This window comes from Procambarus clarkii, chromosome 62 (assembly GCF_040958095.1).
Source record: "Procambarus clarkii isolate CNS0578487 chromosome 62, FALCON_Pclarkii_2.0, whole genome shotgun sequence".
Lineage (NCBI taxonomy): Eukaryota > Metazoa > Arthropoda > Malacostraca > Decapoda > Cambaridae > Procambarus > Procambarus clarkii.
In genome coordinates this window covers 25,958,298-25,976,020 of record NC_091211.1, presented here as the reverse complement: position 1 = coordinate 25,976,020, position 17,723 = coordinate 25,958,298, and the positions used below count along the sequence as shown (strand labels likewise).

The 17,723-nt window shown below is 38.4% G+C and overlaps 1 protein-coding gene across 22 annotated transcripts in view; it reads right to left on the bottom strand.

Annotated features, from left to right (window-relative positions):
* The window catches only part of Mgat4a (alpha-1,3-mannosyl-glycoprotein 4-beta-N-acetylglucosaminyltransferase a), a 107,368-nt gene that overhangs the window by 16,050 nt on the left and 73,595 nt on the right, over nt 1-17,723 (bottom strand). For 12 of the 22 annotated variants that reach the window (XM_045755861.2, XM_045755863.2, XM_045755868.2 and 9 more), the window contains 8 exons: nt 15,124-15,264; nt 14,819-15,004; nt 10,749-10,882; nt 10,179-10,225; nt 9,626-9,739; nt 8,654-8,850; nt 7,327-7,457; nt 1,378-1,485 (listed from right to left, as the gene is read on the bottom strand). In XM_045755861.2, coding sequence (XP_045611817.1) covers nt 1,378-1,485; nt 7,327-7,457; nt 8,654-8,850; nt 9,626-9,739; nt 10,179-10,225; nt 10,749-10,882; nt 14,819-15,004; nt 15,124-15,264 — 1,058 coding nt within the window. The remainder of the gene's footprint in view (nt 1-1,377; nt 1,486-7,326; nt 7,458-8,653; nt 8,851-9,625; nt 9,740-10,178; nt 10,226-10,748; nt 10,883-14,818; nt 15,005-15,123; nt 15,265-17,723) is intronic. The other 10 variants (XM_045755869.2, XM_045755872.2, XM_069308376.1 and 7 more) reach the window with 2 other exon arrangements.

Genomic DNA, 17,723 nt, shown 5'->3' with positions numbered 1-17,723 from the left:
CCTGGTTGACCAGACGACCAACTGGGAGGCCAGGTCGAAGACTGGGCCGCGGGGGCTGTTGATCCCCAGAAGCTACACAAGGTAGCACACAAGGTAACCCTCAAGCAACCTATCCATTTTGTTTTTCTATACTGACATTTAAGGTTGTAAATAACACCCTGAAATATGACAAGCAAATGCAATAGCATTAATTAAGCATTTCCAACATAAGAACAAGATCACTTTAGATCAGAGAATAAGATCACTGTTCACCACAGGATGTTTTAAGTCGAAACTATAAATCCACATACTGTAATTCTAAATTTTCACATGTATGATATTTGGGACTTCTCGTCTTTTGCCGTGGTGATGGAAATCAGAAATAACTTAACCTTGGAATAGCAAATTATCAGAATTATACAGTATTGTACTCTATTTATAATCAGCGTAATAACAACGAAGAGTTTGTGAAAGGAAATGTTGTAAAGTGCTTTTATCCCCCCAGCAATTGGTCTTGTCCTGCTGTTTAGGGGGTGTGAAAACAGAGAGAACATACTCCCAATTTACAACTGAGAAACTGCTTGCAATGACACCAAAGAACAGAGCAAACCACTCGATAACCCCTTTCAAAATATCATTGGAGCCACAAGACAGGCATTATCATTCTAAATGTACCTAATTAGCAAACTATCAACTACACCGACTGTCACCAAGTGTTGGCATAAATTAGTACAACAGGATTGGAGGAGGTGACAACCCTCGCTTTATGCCTGCCATCCACCAGTCAAGCATTCAGTTCTACAGTGGCTAATTAAATTTAAGCTTTCTCAGCACTGGGGTTTCCATGCTTTAATGTCCACTTGCCATGACTGAAGAAGGTTATCATGCTTCTCACTGAGCATAATAATATTTTATACAAAAACTGATTCAGAAAATGTAATCCAAAATATTTGGCTGATAAAGACATGCACAAGACAAGTGCGCCTTCATAAGTGAAGCCAAATTTAGGAAAACATCGCACTTATCCTTGAGAAGATATGTATTGTTTTTTACCACTGGGAGATGCCATAAGAAATTTGTGTCACCAAAGAATTGCCCATTTGATTAACTTACAATGTATGCATTTCATTTTTAAAATATGAAAGATCTGAAATATCAGGCGTTCAGTTTGACTTTCATATGTAAGGACTTTGCTATGGATTAAAAACAAAACCCTTAATAAATTCTTCACAAGATATTGAAAATGTTTTAAAACAACAAAGTTTCGAGTCATCGCCCTATGACTTCCCATTCAAGTGTAAGCATTTTTATTTTGTAAAGTATATACATGACTGAATTTTATACTGTATATCTATTGATGAGACACATACTCATCACTTGTTTACAACTGCCACCCACCTTCAACTTCTGCACTTTTCCCTTCAGTGACGAGTGAGTTCCTACGTGTTGGAATAGGGAAGGCTTGAAGTGAATCCACACATTCTCTTTGGCTTTCTTGCAGTGTTTCTGTTTGTAAATTAAGAATACATGAATGAACACAGTTTTTGTTTTTTTTAACGTTACATGAGGTCCTGTACAGTATACTACAACAATAGAAAATAATTCTTGTAATTAGTTATCTATGCAGCTTAGCAAATCTGATGCTATACTTAGTATTGTCAATGCTCTTTTAGCTTAATTTTGAAAGTGGATTTATTAAGACAAATTTTATTTATTTTCATTTATTTATATTATATATATATATATATATATACAGTTACATATCTGATTTTATACAAAAAATGAACATTAAGAGGACACAAGAAAAAGTTCGCTTCCTAGAGGCTGTAGATTTCCTCGAACTCCTCCGACGCCGGGCAGGAACCGAGGACGCAGCGGGCATTTCCCCTCTGGATCGCGACACTGAGGCGCTGAAAGAGAAAACTTGCCGCTCTAGGGTCTCTTGTGGTGTCAATGAGCTTGGAACCAAGATCCTTAAGAAACCTTCTTGCACTCTCACCCCATGGGCCTAGGGTCTCAGACCCTATTGGAACGAAATTGTACCTTTGATCTAATTGCCTGTACTTGACTGACTTTTGTTTTTCTCTGTGTGTCGCTGCGGCTCCTGCCGTGCCGGCAGATATATATATATATATATATATATATATATATATATATATATATATATATATATATATATATATATATATATATATATATTTATTTTTAAGGCAAAAACTTTTGGTTTATTATAGAAGAAAGATCTTATAAATAAAAAGAACTAAGAAGTACAATGAATAGCATGCACATGCATACTAAAAGTAATACAATTAGTTAAAGCATGCATTATCTTGTCAGGCACAGCATATAATCTGCACATGTCAGATGTGGCAACAGCATGCAAGCAATCAGCTCAATATATTCAAAGTTTTAGCTACTGTTTAATGATGCCTTCATATCTAAATGTCCTAGAAGCAAGTGCAAGTATAGTTATATGTATTATAAAGTATATATATTTTACAAGAATATATATGCTTAAGATACTGTATTGTAAGATAGTAGAGGAGTTAGCCTTGGTCACAAGTGCAATAGCTATCTAATAGGACAAGTAAAGTGGGGCGCTTGTATCACCCATGAAATTTTTCCTTACAAAATCTCGTAGTGTAATTGTCATTAGGTCCACTTTATTTTATTTATCTTTCATTAAATGTTATTCTTCCCTTCTTTACATTAGTTTTCCTCTCATGTCCTGGTTTTTCTTGCTTTTTCTTCCAACCTGCTGACCTGCTTATACTTACAGGGAGCAGTCCTCTTTCTTGTGCCCTATTTCAATTCCTTGGTAGAAACAGGTAGCCAAACTAGTAAGGAGAATTCCAAGACAAAAGAACACTTGTTTCTTTGAAAGCCATTACCTTGCCGGCCTTTTAAATGATTACTGGGTATAAGAGCATGTGACTATCACCTTCAACATGATATGTTCTTATTTTTAAGGCAACTACTCAACAAAGTAAATTACTTAATTTACTTTGATTTTATTAATTATTAATTTTTTTTTTTTACTTAACTTCCCTTCCATGCATGGACGGTGCATTAACAGATATATATATATATATATATATATATATATATATATATATATATATATATATATATATATATATTATATATTTTTCACAAAATTGACTAACATACATTTACAACTCTCCATTCATTAGTAAAGTATGAAACTTTTAGTAATTAAAGAAAAAAATAATACTAGATACAGAAAAATAATACTAGATATGTATTTGCTTCCATATGCTACATCATCAACGTGTTCAGATCGACTTGAACATTGAAGAATAATAAAATACTGGTCTGCTGCTTTTCCATAGTGTTATCTATATATACAAAAGAACAACATAAATATTGAATGCTTTTCTTGATCAAAGCCAAACACCAAAATAACTTGCAAATACAGCCACAATACCATGGCTGAAAATTAGACATCAAACCCATAAATCTAAAAATAAAGGCACTAACAATGTTTGGGTTCAGCCTGGACTATTATCAAGTTGACTTGATAATGGTCCAGTACTGACCAAGGGCCAGATTCGCGAAAGCACTTACGCAAGTACTTACAAACGTGTACACCTTTCCTCAATCTTTGACGGCTTTGATTACATTTATGAAACAGTTTACAAGCATGAAAACTTCCCATTCAACTGATGTTATTGTTATAAACAGCCTCCTGGTGCTTCGGAGCTCATTAACTGTTTAATAATTGGAAACAAAGCCGCCAAAGATTGAGAAAAGATGTATAGGTTCGTAAGTGCTTGCGTAAGTGCTTTCGTGAATCTGGCCCCAAAACGTCATCAATTACTGGTCTCTCAGATTTCTGGGTTCGGTGACTAATATCAGAATAATGTCATGCAAGGAGCAAAATAAGTGCTTTAGTGTTCCTCTGAATTGTGCAAAAAATATGGTGGTTTTTGATGACAACTGTAAAGAACAAACAGTAAGTTAACTAATTAAAAGATATATATTTTAGCTCATAATCAAATCAAATCAAACATTTTGATCATAAATAAATGCCTGGTCCTGAATGAAAATAAGCTTGGTTTTCCAACCTCATTCTTTTTAAAATGCAAAGGGCTGATTTAAGAGACTGTGCCTAAAGTAGTGATCCTTAGTTTGAAGAAAACAAAAAAGGAAGCTATTTATACTAAGTAACCTGTATTGTATTTGACTTTGATAGATCCTGTACAAGATTCACACAAGTATACAATTTCCTTCCTCTTGTCTCCTTTGATCAGGGAAATACAATACTGTCAATGTTTGATACTAAAAACATTTATAATTTCCGTCTCGGTATTGTACAGTCGACAAGGTCGATAATCGTGAAACGTAATAAGAATGAACAGAGAACCCAACTTATAATGTAGGATACATTTAGTACACATAGTGTCTTGATATTAAGCAAACAGCATTCATTCTATTTTTAATGTATATTAAGAAATATCTTAATATTTCAGCAGGAAATATTAAATGTTAAAGTTGTAAACCTTTTAGTGTCTTCTGAGACACCTGTGGCATACGCCTCGGTAATCAATATACTGTATTTTAATAAAATGTTAATAAGCCTAAAATAATGTAGAACAATCAAATTTCTTTTGCTGTATCCTGTGATCTGAGAATTGTACTCTCTTGATATATTACTGTAAATTTTTATGAAATATTCAGTAGTATAATTTCAGATTTATTCGTTTTCATATTGTAGAATTGTACTTTACTGAGAATTGTACTTTCTTGATATATTACTGTAAATTCTTATGCAATATACAGTAGTATAGTTTCAGATTTATTCATTTTCATTTTTAAGAAACAAAGTGTGAAATTACTGTTATAACTTCTATATTATTCAGCTTATTGTAGAAACATCAGATGAAGCTTAATATGAAAACAAATGGCATTTTAACACTACTCAAACTGTTAATAAATAATTGTTAATGTTAGTTTCTTTTCTTTGTATTTAGTTACTATAAAACTGAAAAAAGTCCTTGCATGAAAAGGACAAAATTAACTTCTGTTGTACATATTGTTAGCAAAAAATGTTAATTTGATTCACTCCTTCGTGAACTATTTAGAGGTTTTACTACAAGTGCATTCCAAATGTTGTTAACTTCTTAGATTTAACTACAAGACTACAAGTGCAGAATAATTAAGATGAAAAGATAGTCAAGAGAAAAGCAGTTGGTATAACAACTGTGTAAGGTGCTATTGTGCTGCACTGGTGCCATATTGTGCTGCAGTGGTACCATTGTGTGCCACACTGGTGCCATATTGTGCTGCACTGGTGCCATATTGTGCTGCAGTGGTACCATTGTGTGCCACACTGGTGTCATATTGTGCTGCACTGGTGCCATATTGTGCTGCAGTGGTACCATTGTGTGCCACACTGGTGCCATATTGTGCTGCATTGGTGCCATATTGTGCTGCAGTGATACCATTGTGTGCCACACTGGTGCCACTATGTGCCACATGGGTGTCATATTGTGCCACGCTGGTGCCATTGCAAGTTCAGTTGGTGTCCCGGCAAGAGCTTGTCCTCACTCCTCAGGTAACACCAAATTGCCGCTAATGCTGAATAAACAGATGGATCATGAACTGCTTATTGGTCATCAATTTTGCAGCAATTCAAGAGTATAGTACAGCATATGCTAATTCCAGACAGGCAGGACAAGGAGTCACAACTAACGTACCGCAGGCTGGTCAAACCGGCAAACTTTGTTCTGAACAAGGTGGTCAAGAAGCCAGTCGCAAGGCTTGTCATTGTGGAAGACTAGTAAGAAAGTCACCAGTGCTGACAGATCAACAGTCTTGAAAGTCTTTCCTGAAATTTGACTCTGTTTAGCTACAAGCACTCTATATTACAGCCATTTCTAACATTGTATTCAGACTACCAGGTAGCAATCTAGAATGTTAATTCTTGTTTAATAATATATAATTTGTTTTGTCAGGGACAGGAAGCCTGTGTGTGTATAAATAAATAAATAAATATATATATTTATTTATTTTGGTAGCAGTCTCTCTTGTAAATATATTAAATATGACCAAAAAGGTAAGATTACTAATTCTAACATGAATTTTCTCAATATTTCTTATGTTTCTTTTCACTGTCGATGGTAATTGAAAAATCAATTCTCCAAAATTCATTTTTATTTCTAGTCTGACGCGACCCCTGAACGCGTTTCGTAATAACTTATTACATTTTCAGAGACTTTAGACAACTGTAACCTGTAAACACACATTCATACTTATACTCGCATTTGGGTGAGGTGATATGGTACAAAAGTTTTGGGTGAGGTGATTGACATTTACACAAGACAGAACACAAACCAATGGGTATAAAAACATAATAATGGAAGTAACTGCAGAAGGCCTATTGACGCATAGCATCAACACCACCTTTTGATGCTTCTATATTGATTTGGAGTCTTGAAGTGGGTAGAATATAGTTGTGCATTAGTTGGCTGTTGATTGCTGCTTGACTGCTAGCGCCCACTTCAAGACTCTGAACCAATATAGAAGCACTTGATTTAAGCACTTAAACTTGATTCTATATATAATTCAAAGAGTAAGGAATAACATACAAGGGACGCACATGATTATTTTCAACAAAAACAATGTCTGCAATTGATACGCTCTAAATAAAATAAAAATTGTATAATCTATTGTTCAAATACTGACAGTTCATGCACTATAGCCTACATAGTATCAACGTCCTTCATGCAATGTGTGATAGATACACGAACTTAAACCCAGGATAGACTCTACCAGAGACCAAATTTTGCCCAAAATCCTTTAAGATATGAAGCTGAAGAGAGACAAGCAGTAGTGTTGCAAGAGCTCAAATAAGATGCATCATCTACATACATCCCTCCTATACAAAGCCTAGTTTTGGTTAGTGCATTCACTAAAACTAGTCCGTCACCATGTTATTGGTTAGTAGACTTTGCTAGCCACCATAACAATACCAAGTACACTGGCATCTTCTACTAGCAGTCTTGCTTGCAACATGGATGATTAAGGCGGTGAACAGTTTTTCCATTGCTTTCAGGTTTGGTTGCCGATATTCGAGAGAATCTTGATTTTCATTTTGTCATCATTTTTGTTATTTTTCTTTTTTAATTTTGCATAAATTTTGCTACGGACAGGTTAAAATTCTAACATTGAAAATGTAGAATATATAGACAAATGTGTATAGACAAAGCACCTACAGGTACAATATCATGTGGGCCAAGGGCAAGCACTTAATATCAGAGCTATTCAGCACGCCATGTGGGCTGAGGCTGCTAGCAGTAGATGGAGCAGTATGAGACCACTTACAGTATCCTTGTCCAAGTTACATATCTTCGTCTGAATAAGATAGTCGAGAAGCCAATCCACAGGTTTGTCATTATAGAACATAATGAAAAATTGTACCAGGTACGGAAGCTCTACACACTTGAACATTTTTCCTGTGAATAGTCATTATTCAGTTTAACACATGACAAAACTTGACAAGGATGCCAACTAGCAATACTTAAGACACACTGCCTATCATTCAACCAACCATGACAGAAAGGGCAAACAATAATTATGTAACTAATGTAATTAAAAACAATTATTTAAGAAAACAAATCTCGGCACATTTTAGAATCCGACATATCACTAAGCAAAATAACAGAATGATGAATGTAATAAATATAATATCTGACGGCAAGTCGAGAATATTTTCCATCACAAACTTCCTTCATAGCTTCAAGAGACTCGTGATGTTGAGCCCAGCTCAAGGTGTAGAAGGTTTATGATAGTGGAAAAATTTTAAATATTTAAGAGAGACACAATAGCATTTATATTTACTATAAGGTAACACAGGCACACAAGCAATTTTGAGGAAATGAGACATGGTAATAGAAGTAAAATTCCAAACATCTTATTACATGCATTGATAATGCTCTGTTTAGGCTCTTAATTTCTTCATTATAGTTCACATTTTGGCCTTCTATTTCAATGGATGCAAAAGGAGCCTGCGATGAGGTTTAGTAGGTATGATTTTGTGGTCTCATCCTCCCAATTTTTGCACTCATTTTAATTAATAAGAATTTTCTTGACAAGTCAAGACTAGTGAGTCAATTTAAGGCCTCCTGGAGGTGTACATCAAGTTACTCCACAAAGTATATCACACACGCCCTCTTGATGCAAATGCTCATGACACCAAAATGCATCTGACTTTCTTTATGAAATGGATTGCAACCAAAGACTGAGTTCACACACACATGCTGTATTCTATGAGTCATCACCAAGTTGCCAGCTTTTAATTGCAAACTCCTGCATAATGACAAAGAATAATATTAAATTATTCTCACAGTTTGCCATTTTCATAAAACTGTTTCCTGTATGCAAAACTATAGCTGGCCAACATGTGCATGAAAAGAACCAAGATAATTTCCTCTCATACAATGAAGTATGAAAAATGACTGACAATATGAACATAAAATAAGAAAAGTAGGTTAAAAAAGAAGAGGAGTTCTTACAGTAAAAAAAAAATGCATAGAATGATATCTTTCTTGCATTTCACTATGGAAGAATTTATAGTACGATAGCTAATTTAAAACAAAAAGTTGTATAGTAATTAGTATACTGTATACTTTTACATTAAAAATAATCTTACCTATAAATCCAAGCTGACAAAAATCCAGGACAAACCAATTTTTCTTCTCTGAAGTTTTCTGGAGAGCAAATTTCTTCATAGTAGCAATATAACCTTTCTTTGTCTGTATGTCGTCTTCCAGCTGCACATAGAACGTTCCCTTAGGCTGAGAGTACATCATCAGGAAGGCAAAGTCCAGGTTCTGCTTGGTTCTCCACCTGCACTTGTGCACGCTCATCATTAGTAACATTGAAGAGACACGTTATATGACTTGCACAGTATGAGTGTGCAGTATAGAAATAGTATACAGCGTACTTTATTGTATATACACACAGGTGCCTTTTGATAATTATTATTTGATTGCTAATGCACTATCAAGTGGAAATCTAGCAAATACTTCAGGCACTTTCTACATGTTTTAACTTGAGGCTAAGCCTTGAAGGAAGGCATTCACAGATGCAAAAATATTTAGACAATTAATATTAGCATTCAGTACTGTAAAGTGAAGTTTCCTAAATCCCAGCCTTCCTATAATGGTGCCCTTTAAACAATTGACCAAATCTGCCTACCAATTTTCCCTCCAAAATTTTTACAGTATTTCTAAGATAGGAATTTATGATGCTTCAGAGCTAATAATTACTAAATAATTATAAATTTAAAGTGCCTAATTACACTGAATGCAGGACAAATACTGTGTTTAAATACATTATGGCAGTTTATTTAATTCCATTTACATAATATTTTGAAGAAAAATATATATTGTACAAGAAAACTTTCAGCTGAAGATAGAAAGTACAAATTTAGTGAAGGAAAAACAGTTAAACTATTATGTACCTCCGCTACCAGGTACAGGAACGGTTCTGTATATCTAAAAATCTTAAGCCATACTACACTGGCAATAATCTATATCCTAAGAGCTCTCAAAATTACAATCATAAAACTACACAAACTGTCATTTAAACTTTACAGTACTATAAGACTCTCACTTAATACCTGACTCTTTCCATGGGGTCACCAAGAGTTTGCCGCAACTTGTCCATATCAGGGTAGAAGGACTGTGGTGGAGAGATGACCTCAAGGAGTCCACTCTCAAGATGTTCTGGGAACCTATCAATGAATAACATTTGGTTACATTAGTGAGAGTCAAACCTGCAGTAATCATAGGGAAGTCAATTCTATATTCAGAAGGAACGCGATAGTAAAAATTTAGTGTTAAGTCTTTTAAGATGTTTTTTTAAAGTATTTAAATTGCAGCATCACTACTTTTACAGTTTTACATGAAAATCACTATACAGTCCTTATATTTCTTAATATGTTGTATCTAGTTATCATTTTGATAATGCTAAGCTAATTACATGTACTGTAAAATACAATAAATGCAGCATGTATATCAGAAACTACAATAATGCTAAATATTTAACCCATCTGTAATACACAACTTCAGAAAATTCATTAAAAATTCAATATCTTAAGAAAAGACAACAATTTAACACTAGAATTATAATATCATAAATATCATCAGAGATATGTACAACACCCTACTTACTTTCTCTCAATCTGTGAGGCAACCTGTCGCACATAGTCCAAGTCCCACTAGAAATAAACACAATGGTCATTATTAGTATGAGCTTCAATGGCCAAATAAACTTTTATATATTTTTAATGGCGGGCTTGTTCAAAATATTACACTAGCATATGCAAATTATAGATTAACTTAATGTTGGTGAAGATCTTCAGAAGTGGGCTGGAAGGAAAATGAACTGCTTCTGCAGTCATGGTGAGAATCTCCAAGAATGGATGGGAAGGGGAAGTTTAAGATTACTTCAATGATTGATGGGTACTGTACTTGATGAGTTGTTGCAGTGGTGGTGGGGAGCTTTGGGAGGCAGATAATGAAGTTAACTCAGTAGTTTTGGGTATCTTTTGCTGGTAGGAAAAGTGAATTACTGCAGTGGTGATGGGGGATTATTTAGGTTCATCCGAGGGTTCTAGAGTGGATTTAATATACTGTAATTGAAAATAAAGCATAAATGGAGAATTAAGAAAATACAGTACTGCTCATAACAGACTTTAAGCCTTTTAGGGCATCAAAACTTCTACAAAAGTGAAGACTTACTTCAGCCACAAAGACGACAATAATGCACTCCTCCATCTCCTCGGTGGACATGGAGTTAATGAGGTTGCCGAGAGTTGTCATGAGGTAGCTCTGTACCTGGCGCTTCACTGTGGGCACTCCCAGCACCATCGTTGCTGTTGGTCACACAAAACATCTTACACAACTTGCAGCATCACTGTTAATGTTTAACACAATCTTACACAACTTGCAGCATCACTGTTAGTGTTTAACACAATCTTACACAACTTGCAGCATCACTGTTAGTGTTTAACACAATCTTACACAACTTGCAGCATCACTGTTAATGTTTAACACAATCTTACACAACTTGCAGCATCACTGTTAATGTTTAACACAATCTTACACAACTTGCAGCATCACTGTTAATGTTTAACACAATCTTACACAACTTGCAGCATCACTGTTAATGTTTAACACAATCTTACACAACTTGCAGCATCACTGTTAGTGTTTAACACAATCTTACTAATGTTTAACACAATCTTACACAACTTGCAGCATCACTGTTAATGTTTAACACAATCTTACACAACTTGCAGCATCACTGTTAATGTTTAACACAATCTTACACAACTTGCAGCATCACTGTTAATGTTTAACACAATCTTACACAACTTGCAGCATCACTGTTAGTGTTTAACACAATCTTGCAATAAAGATTGAACTATCAACATGAAAAGGTCAAGACTTTTCAACAAACTCCCACTACACATAAGGGGCATAACTGGCCAACCCCTCACAGTGTTCAAGAGAGAACTCGATAAACACCTCCAAAGGATACCTGATCAACCAGGCTGTGATTATTCATATGTCAGGCTATAAGCAGCCATATCCAACAGCCTGGTTGACCAGTCCTGCAACGAGGAGGCCTGGTCACAGACATGGTTACGGGGATGTCGATCCTCGAAAAAATCAAGGTAACCACAAGGTAAGGTATGACCTGGCTGGACCTAGCATGATATAATCATGCTAGATCAACAGTTGGCCAAGCCTGTGCAACAGTAGGCTAAGCCTGTGCAACAGTTGGCCAAGCCTGTGCAACAGTAGGCTAAGCCTGTGCAACAGTTGGCCAAGCCTGTGCAACAGTAGACCAAGCCTGTGTAACAGTTGGCCAAGCCTGTGCAACAGTAGGCCAAGCCTGTGCAACAGTAGGCTAAGCCCGTGTAACAGTAGGCTAAGCCCGTGTAACAGTAGGCCAAGTCTGTGCAACAGTAGGCCAAGCCTGTGCAACAGTAGGCTAAGCCCGTGCAACAGTAGGCCAAGCCTGTGCAACAGTAGACCAAGCCTGTGCAACAGTAGACCAAGCCTGTGCAACAGTAGCCCAAGCTTGTGCAACAGTAGACCAAGCCTGTGCAACAGTAGGCTAAGCCCGTGCAACAGTAGGCCAAGCCTGTGCAACAGTAGACCAAGCCTGTGCAACAGTAGGCCAAGCCTGTGCAACAGCAGGCCAAGCCTGTGCAACAGCAGGCCAAGCCTGTGCAACAGCAGTCCAAGCCTGTGCAACAGCAGGCCAAACCTATCCAACAGTAGGCCAAGGCTGGACAACAGTAGGCCAAGCCTGTGCAACAGTAGACCAAGCCTGTGCAACAGTAGGCCAAGCCTGTGCAACAGTAGGCCAAGCCTGTGCAACAGCAGGCCAAGCCTGTGCAACAGCAGGCCAAACCTATGCAACAGTAAGCCAAGGCTGGACAACAGTAGGCCATGTTTCAATAATGGTGGGCCAAGGCTGGACAACAGTAGGCCATGTTTCAATAATGGTGGGCCAAGGCTGGACAACAGTGGGCCAAGGCTGGACAACAGTAGGCCATGTTTCAATAATGGTGGGCCAAGGCTGGACAACAGTGGGCTAAGGCTGGACAACAGTAGGCCATGCTTCAACAATGGTGGCCCAAGGCTGGACAATAATATACCAGGCTTAGCATATTATTGCATAAGAAGGAGAAGCGAAAACCCAAAGAAATGAAGTAAGGCAGTGGGACAGTAGGGAAGGAAGAGGTGATGGTTAATCCTTAGTGACCTGGAGATTGCTGGCGGTGGTGGCATCTGTCTCGCCAAGCTGTAAATCCCCACTTGGATATCTGTAAATCCCAGCATGAGAAACTGTAGCCTTGGATCCCGCCGTACCCTAGTATTTTAAGGCCTGTGTTGCCTGTATGTTAGTACAGGTACTTGTCTTACTACGGTAGGTAAATACAGGTATGTCTTTCTCTGCCATTACACTCACAAACACTCCACACAGGAACAAGTGTTAATCCACACACTCAGTCATAAATATAAAATTACTCTTAGATATCATACTAGGATGTTGGCATCTAGCTCTTGGAGCCCATATGTCAACCTTCAACTGAGTAGTGTACAAGTTTCCAAGTATTTGGATTGTCAAATGTCTGCATCAGTGTACGACGTCTGCCTCCTGGTTGATACCTGCTTGATGGGGTTCTGGGAGTTCTACTCCCCAAGCCCGGCCCGAGGCCAGGCTTGACTTGTGAGAGTTTGGTCCACCAGGCTGTTGCTTGGAGCGGCCAGCAGGCCCACATACCCACCACAGCCCGGTTGGTCCGGCACTCCTTGGAGGAATAAATCTAAATTTCCTTTGAATATGTCCACGGTTGTTCCAGCAATATTTCTTATGCTCGCTGGGAGGATGTTGAACAACCGTGGTCCTCTGATGTTTATACAGTGTTCTCTGATTGTGCCTATGGCACCTCTGCTCTTCACTGGTTCTATTCTGCATTTTCTTCCATATCGTTCACTCCAGTAAACGATATGGAAGAAAATGCAGAGTAGAACCAGTGAAGAGCAGGGGTGCCATAGGCACAATCAGAGAACACTGATTGCATTTCACTTCATTCACTCCATTCCTTTATTTTTCCATTTTGTCCCCCTTTGTTTGTCCCCTCCCATTTCAAATTACTTTTTACTGACTACCATATAATCACCTGAATATTTTTTATGTCAAGGTCATGTCTTCTGTCTTTTCTTCTAGTGCCTCGAAACTTACTTCTGTCCAGTCTTTCCTTGTAAGTCATTCCCCTTACATCTGGAACACAGTTTTCGTCAAGCATCTGTGTAACCCATTAGAAAACCTATACAAGGTTATTATTGTTTTAATCCGACCTAAAAGTTCCTTGTAGTTCATAAACTAAGAAATGTAAACAATGCTGCCATTATTGTTGAACAATATACAGGTTTCTTAAGAAGTTTCTTAAGAAGTTGTGTAAATTGTTCATTAATCCTGGCCCTGAATTTGATGGCAACCTTCTACTTTCTCCATCTATTCATCTATTCTTCATCTATTGTCTTGGTGTGATACAAGTATTGTGAATGGCTCTGTGTTCGGGTTTATGAAGGTTACCTTGAGGTGATTTCGGGGCTTAGCGACCCTGCGGCCCGGTCGTCGACCAGGCCTGTCAATATGAAATAATACCGAGGCCAAACTATGGATGGGAACCTGCGCACGCGCCTCGTAAGTCCAGGGATACGCGTTCGAACCCATACTAGAGTAGTTTAGGAAATGTATATGTTTATCAATCAGAATGTTTGGTAATACGTTTATTGCTTGTGATGTGTTTATATGTATGTATTAACATTATGTACTGAACGGGGGTGAGAATAGCTTGAGCTACCTCATCCCTTTGTGTGTATTTTACATCAATAAACTTATTTCAATATCAATTCAATGTCAGTAGTTTCAAAGCATTATATAAGAGTGCTGGGAAGACGGGACACCACCCACACACACCACGAGCGTAGCTCTCATCCTCTAACTACACTTAGGTAATTACACACACTTACACACACACACACACACACACACACACACACACACACACACACACACACACACACACACACACACACACACACACGCTGAGGCGAGACCAAAGAGCCAAAGCTCAACCCCCGCAAGCACAAATAGGTGAGTACACACACACACACACACACACACACACACACACACACACACACACACACACACACACACACACACACACACACACCCACACCCACACACCCAGCACCCACCCACAGTGGCAGGTGTGACGTACCAGAGTGCCTGCCCTTGGAGAGCTTGAAGGCGGGTGTGGTTGCGCCGCGGGTGTGGAGAAGATGGGGCAGGTAGCTGTAGATAGAGGGCAGGTGCATGTCAGAGTTGTGGCTGAGGTTGGTGAGTAGTTCCCGGGTCTCCTGCGACAGCGCCGCCCGGAACCCCGTCACGTTACCTCCCTCCGGCGCTGTGTTACAACAGGTAGCTGCTATAGTAATCTCCTGGCTCCGTCACTGCCTTCCTACTCAACGCACCAAATGTAATCTATTATATATGATAACTGCATGACATAAATCACTGGTTTACCTGGCTCAATGATAAGGTTGAATTTCCTGGAGAGGAGGATGACATCTTGGAGACGCTCCTGGTTCAGCATCTCCGCGTGGTGTAGACGCTCCCGCAGCTCGGCCATCCTCTGCACCAGGGCTTGCTCTCCGCTCAGGTCTGCTGGGGACACCAGGCTCTCTTAGTCCCCTCCACCCACACCACAAGTTAAAGTTTATTGACACAAGAAAGAAATACATCTCAGAGGGATAGAGTAGCTTAGGCTATGTTGGCCAGATCATACACTAGAAGGTGAAGGGACGATGACGTTTCGGTCCATCCTGGACCATTTTCAAGTCGACTGATCAATACTCAAGTCGATTTCTCAATCGACTTGAGAATGGTCCAGGATGTACCTGTAGTACTTACTAGACAGCTCTATGCCAGCCTATCCCACTAACCTATTTAACAATACATGACAAAACGAAGTTTTCTGTAGAAATTAAGTACATTACTTTTTGATTTTGTGGTATTTCAAATATTGTTACTGTAGTTGTAATTCCTAGATGAGGCTCACTGGCAGGTCCATGACAAAGAGGAGCAGCTAACAATGCTTGCTTGTCTCTGTTAAGTCAGGTTAAGACAAGCATATGGACGGGTGACCTGGGCGTGACTCAAGGCCAGGGAGACCTTGACAAGCCTCAGCATCCTGTCAACTTGACGGTAAACAAGCACCCATAATAACACATCTAACATTGGTCTTGTCACACATGAGTACCCAAATGAGCCACGGAGACGTTAGAAAGAACTTTTTCAGTGTCAGAGTAGTTAGTAAATGGAATGCATTAGGCAGTGATGTGGTGGAGGCTGACTCCATACACAGTTTCAAATGTAGATATGATAGAGCCCAATAGGCTCAGGAATCTGTACACCAGTTGATTGACGGTTGAGAGGCGGGACCAAAGAGCCAATGCTCAACCCCCGCAAGCACAATTAGGTGAGTACATGTTTCCTACACAATATTGCTGAACTCCAGCACTAAAGTTACTGTAGCTTTAAGCTGTAATTATCAAAGATATTGTAACTAAGTTGTGGTACATAAAGCAGTTTTGCTAAATGAACAAATACTCAAGGGCCGTGACGAGGATTCGAACCTCCGTCCGAGAGCATCCCAGACGCTGTCTTAATCGACTGAGCTACGACATGGTATAAGAATTGCAACCAGAAATTCTCCTGAATTGACTTGGATCCTGCAGCCTCTCCGAGACACAAACCAGGGTTTTACACAACTCCCCCCTGCACTCGAGCTGTCAATAGCCCGTTCTACCTCTTCAGTTTTACTAAAGTTTAATTTTGCTTTTGTAGATATTTAATGTTCATGTACAATCCGAAGGGGAGATAATTTTAGGACAAAGAGCTGTGATATAAGGACTGAGTGAAGGACCGGTGCCCAAGCACTTGCACAAAGTTGCACCATCGGGAATCGAACACCGATCCTGCAAGAAGCTAAACCATCATACCACCGACCTTTGAGAGTGGTTGGGTAAGCAACACGAAGAAACTATTTATGTTTGATGAGAAATTACTTAGCACACACACACATTGTTTGGCATCATAAGTATAATGTATAGAGTCTGATAGCATATGTAGAGGTAAGGTAGAAATACTGTACCGGTTATTATCGTACCCAGGGCAGCCATTGTTGACAAGTGGTGGTAATTGAAATTGAAATAAGTTTATTGAGGTAAAATACACACAGAGGGATGAGGTAGCTCAAGCTATTCTCACCCCGTTCAGTACATCGTGTTAATACATACTTATAAACACATCACAAACAATAAACATATTACCAAACATTCTGGGAGATAAACATATACATTTCCTAAGTGGTGGTTGTGCCTTGGCGTGAGCCCGGCGCGGGACGCATCCTATAGTATTAAGATCCAGTATGTCTTGGAGCGCTCTTATTGATTACTGCTTCCTCGTGTGGCCAGGCCCGCGGGGGCAACTCGTCCTCTGAAGTACTACATCCCATTTTGACGTATAAATCAAAAGTCAACTCGTCCTCTACATCGCATTTTGACGTATAAATAAAAAATTAACTCGTCTTCTGAAGTACTACATCGCATTTTGACGTATAAATTCAAAAGTAAATGACGTATAAGACCAAAACTGATGTACTAAAAAATCGTAGCGGCTCGCAAAATTGAAGAGATGTCCAATTTTCTATTCGTTAGTCCTCGATTAGGTTAGGCTTGGCCAATTTAGTACATGAGTTTAGTGAGGTTGTGAACGTTCGAGAGGACGGGCTGAAGAATTACTACTCAGGAAATGTATATGTTTATCTCTCAGAATGTTTGGTAATATGTTTATTGTTTGTAATGTATGTCTATGTATGTATTAACACGATGTACTGAACGGGGTGAGAATAGCTTGAGTTACCTCATCCCTTTGTGTGTATTTTACCTCAATAAACTTATTTCAATTTCAATTACTACTCTCAATATTTGTACGACTAAGAAGCGACCAAAATATTTGTGTTAGTTATTAGAAAGAGGAAAGGAAAATGTATAATTCTGACAACTGTCTCAAAACGGTGAATAGATTGGCGTCGATGTGTCCTCACACTTGTTGTTAAAGAT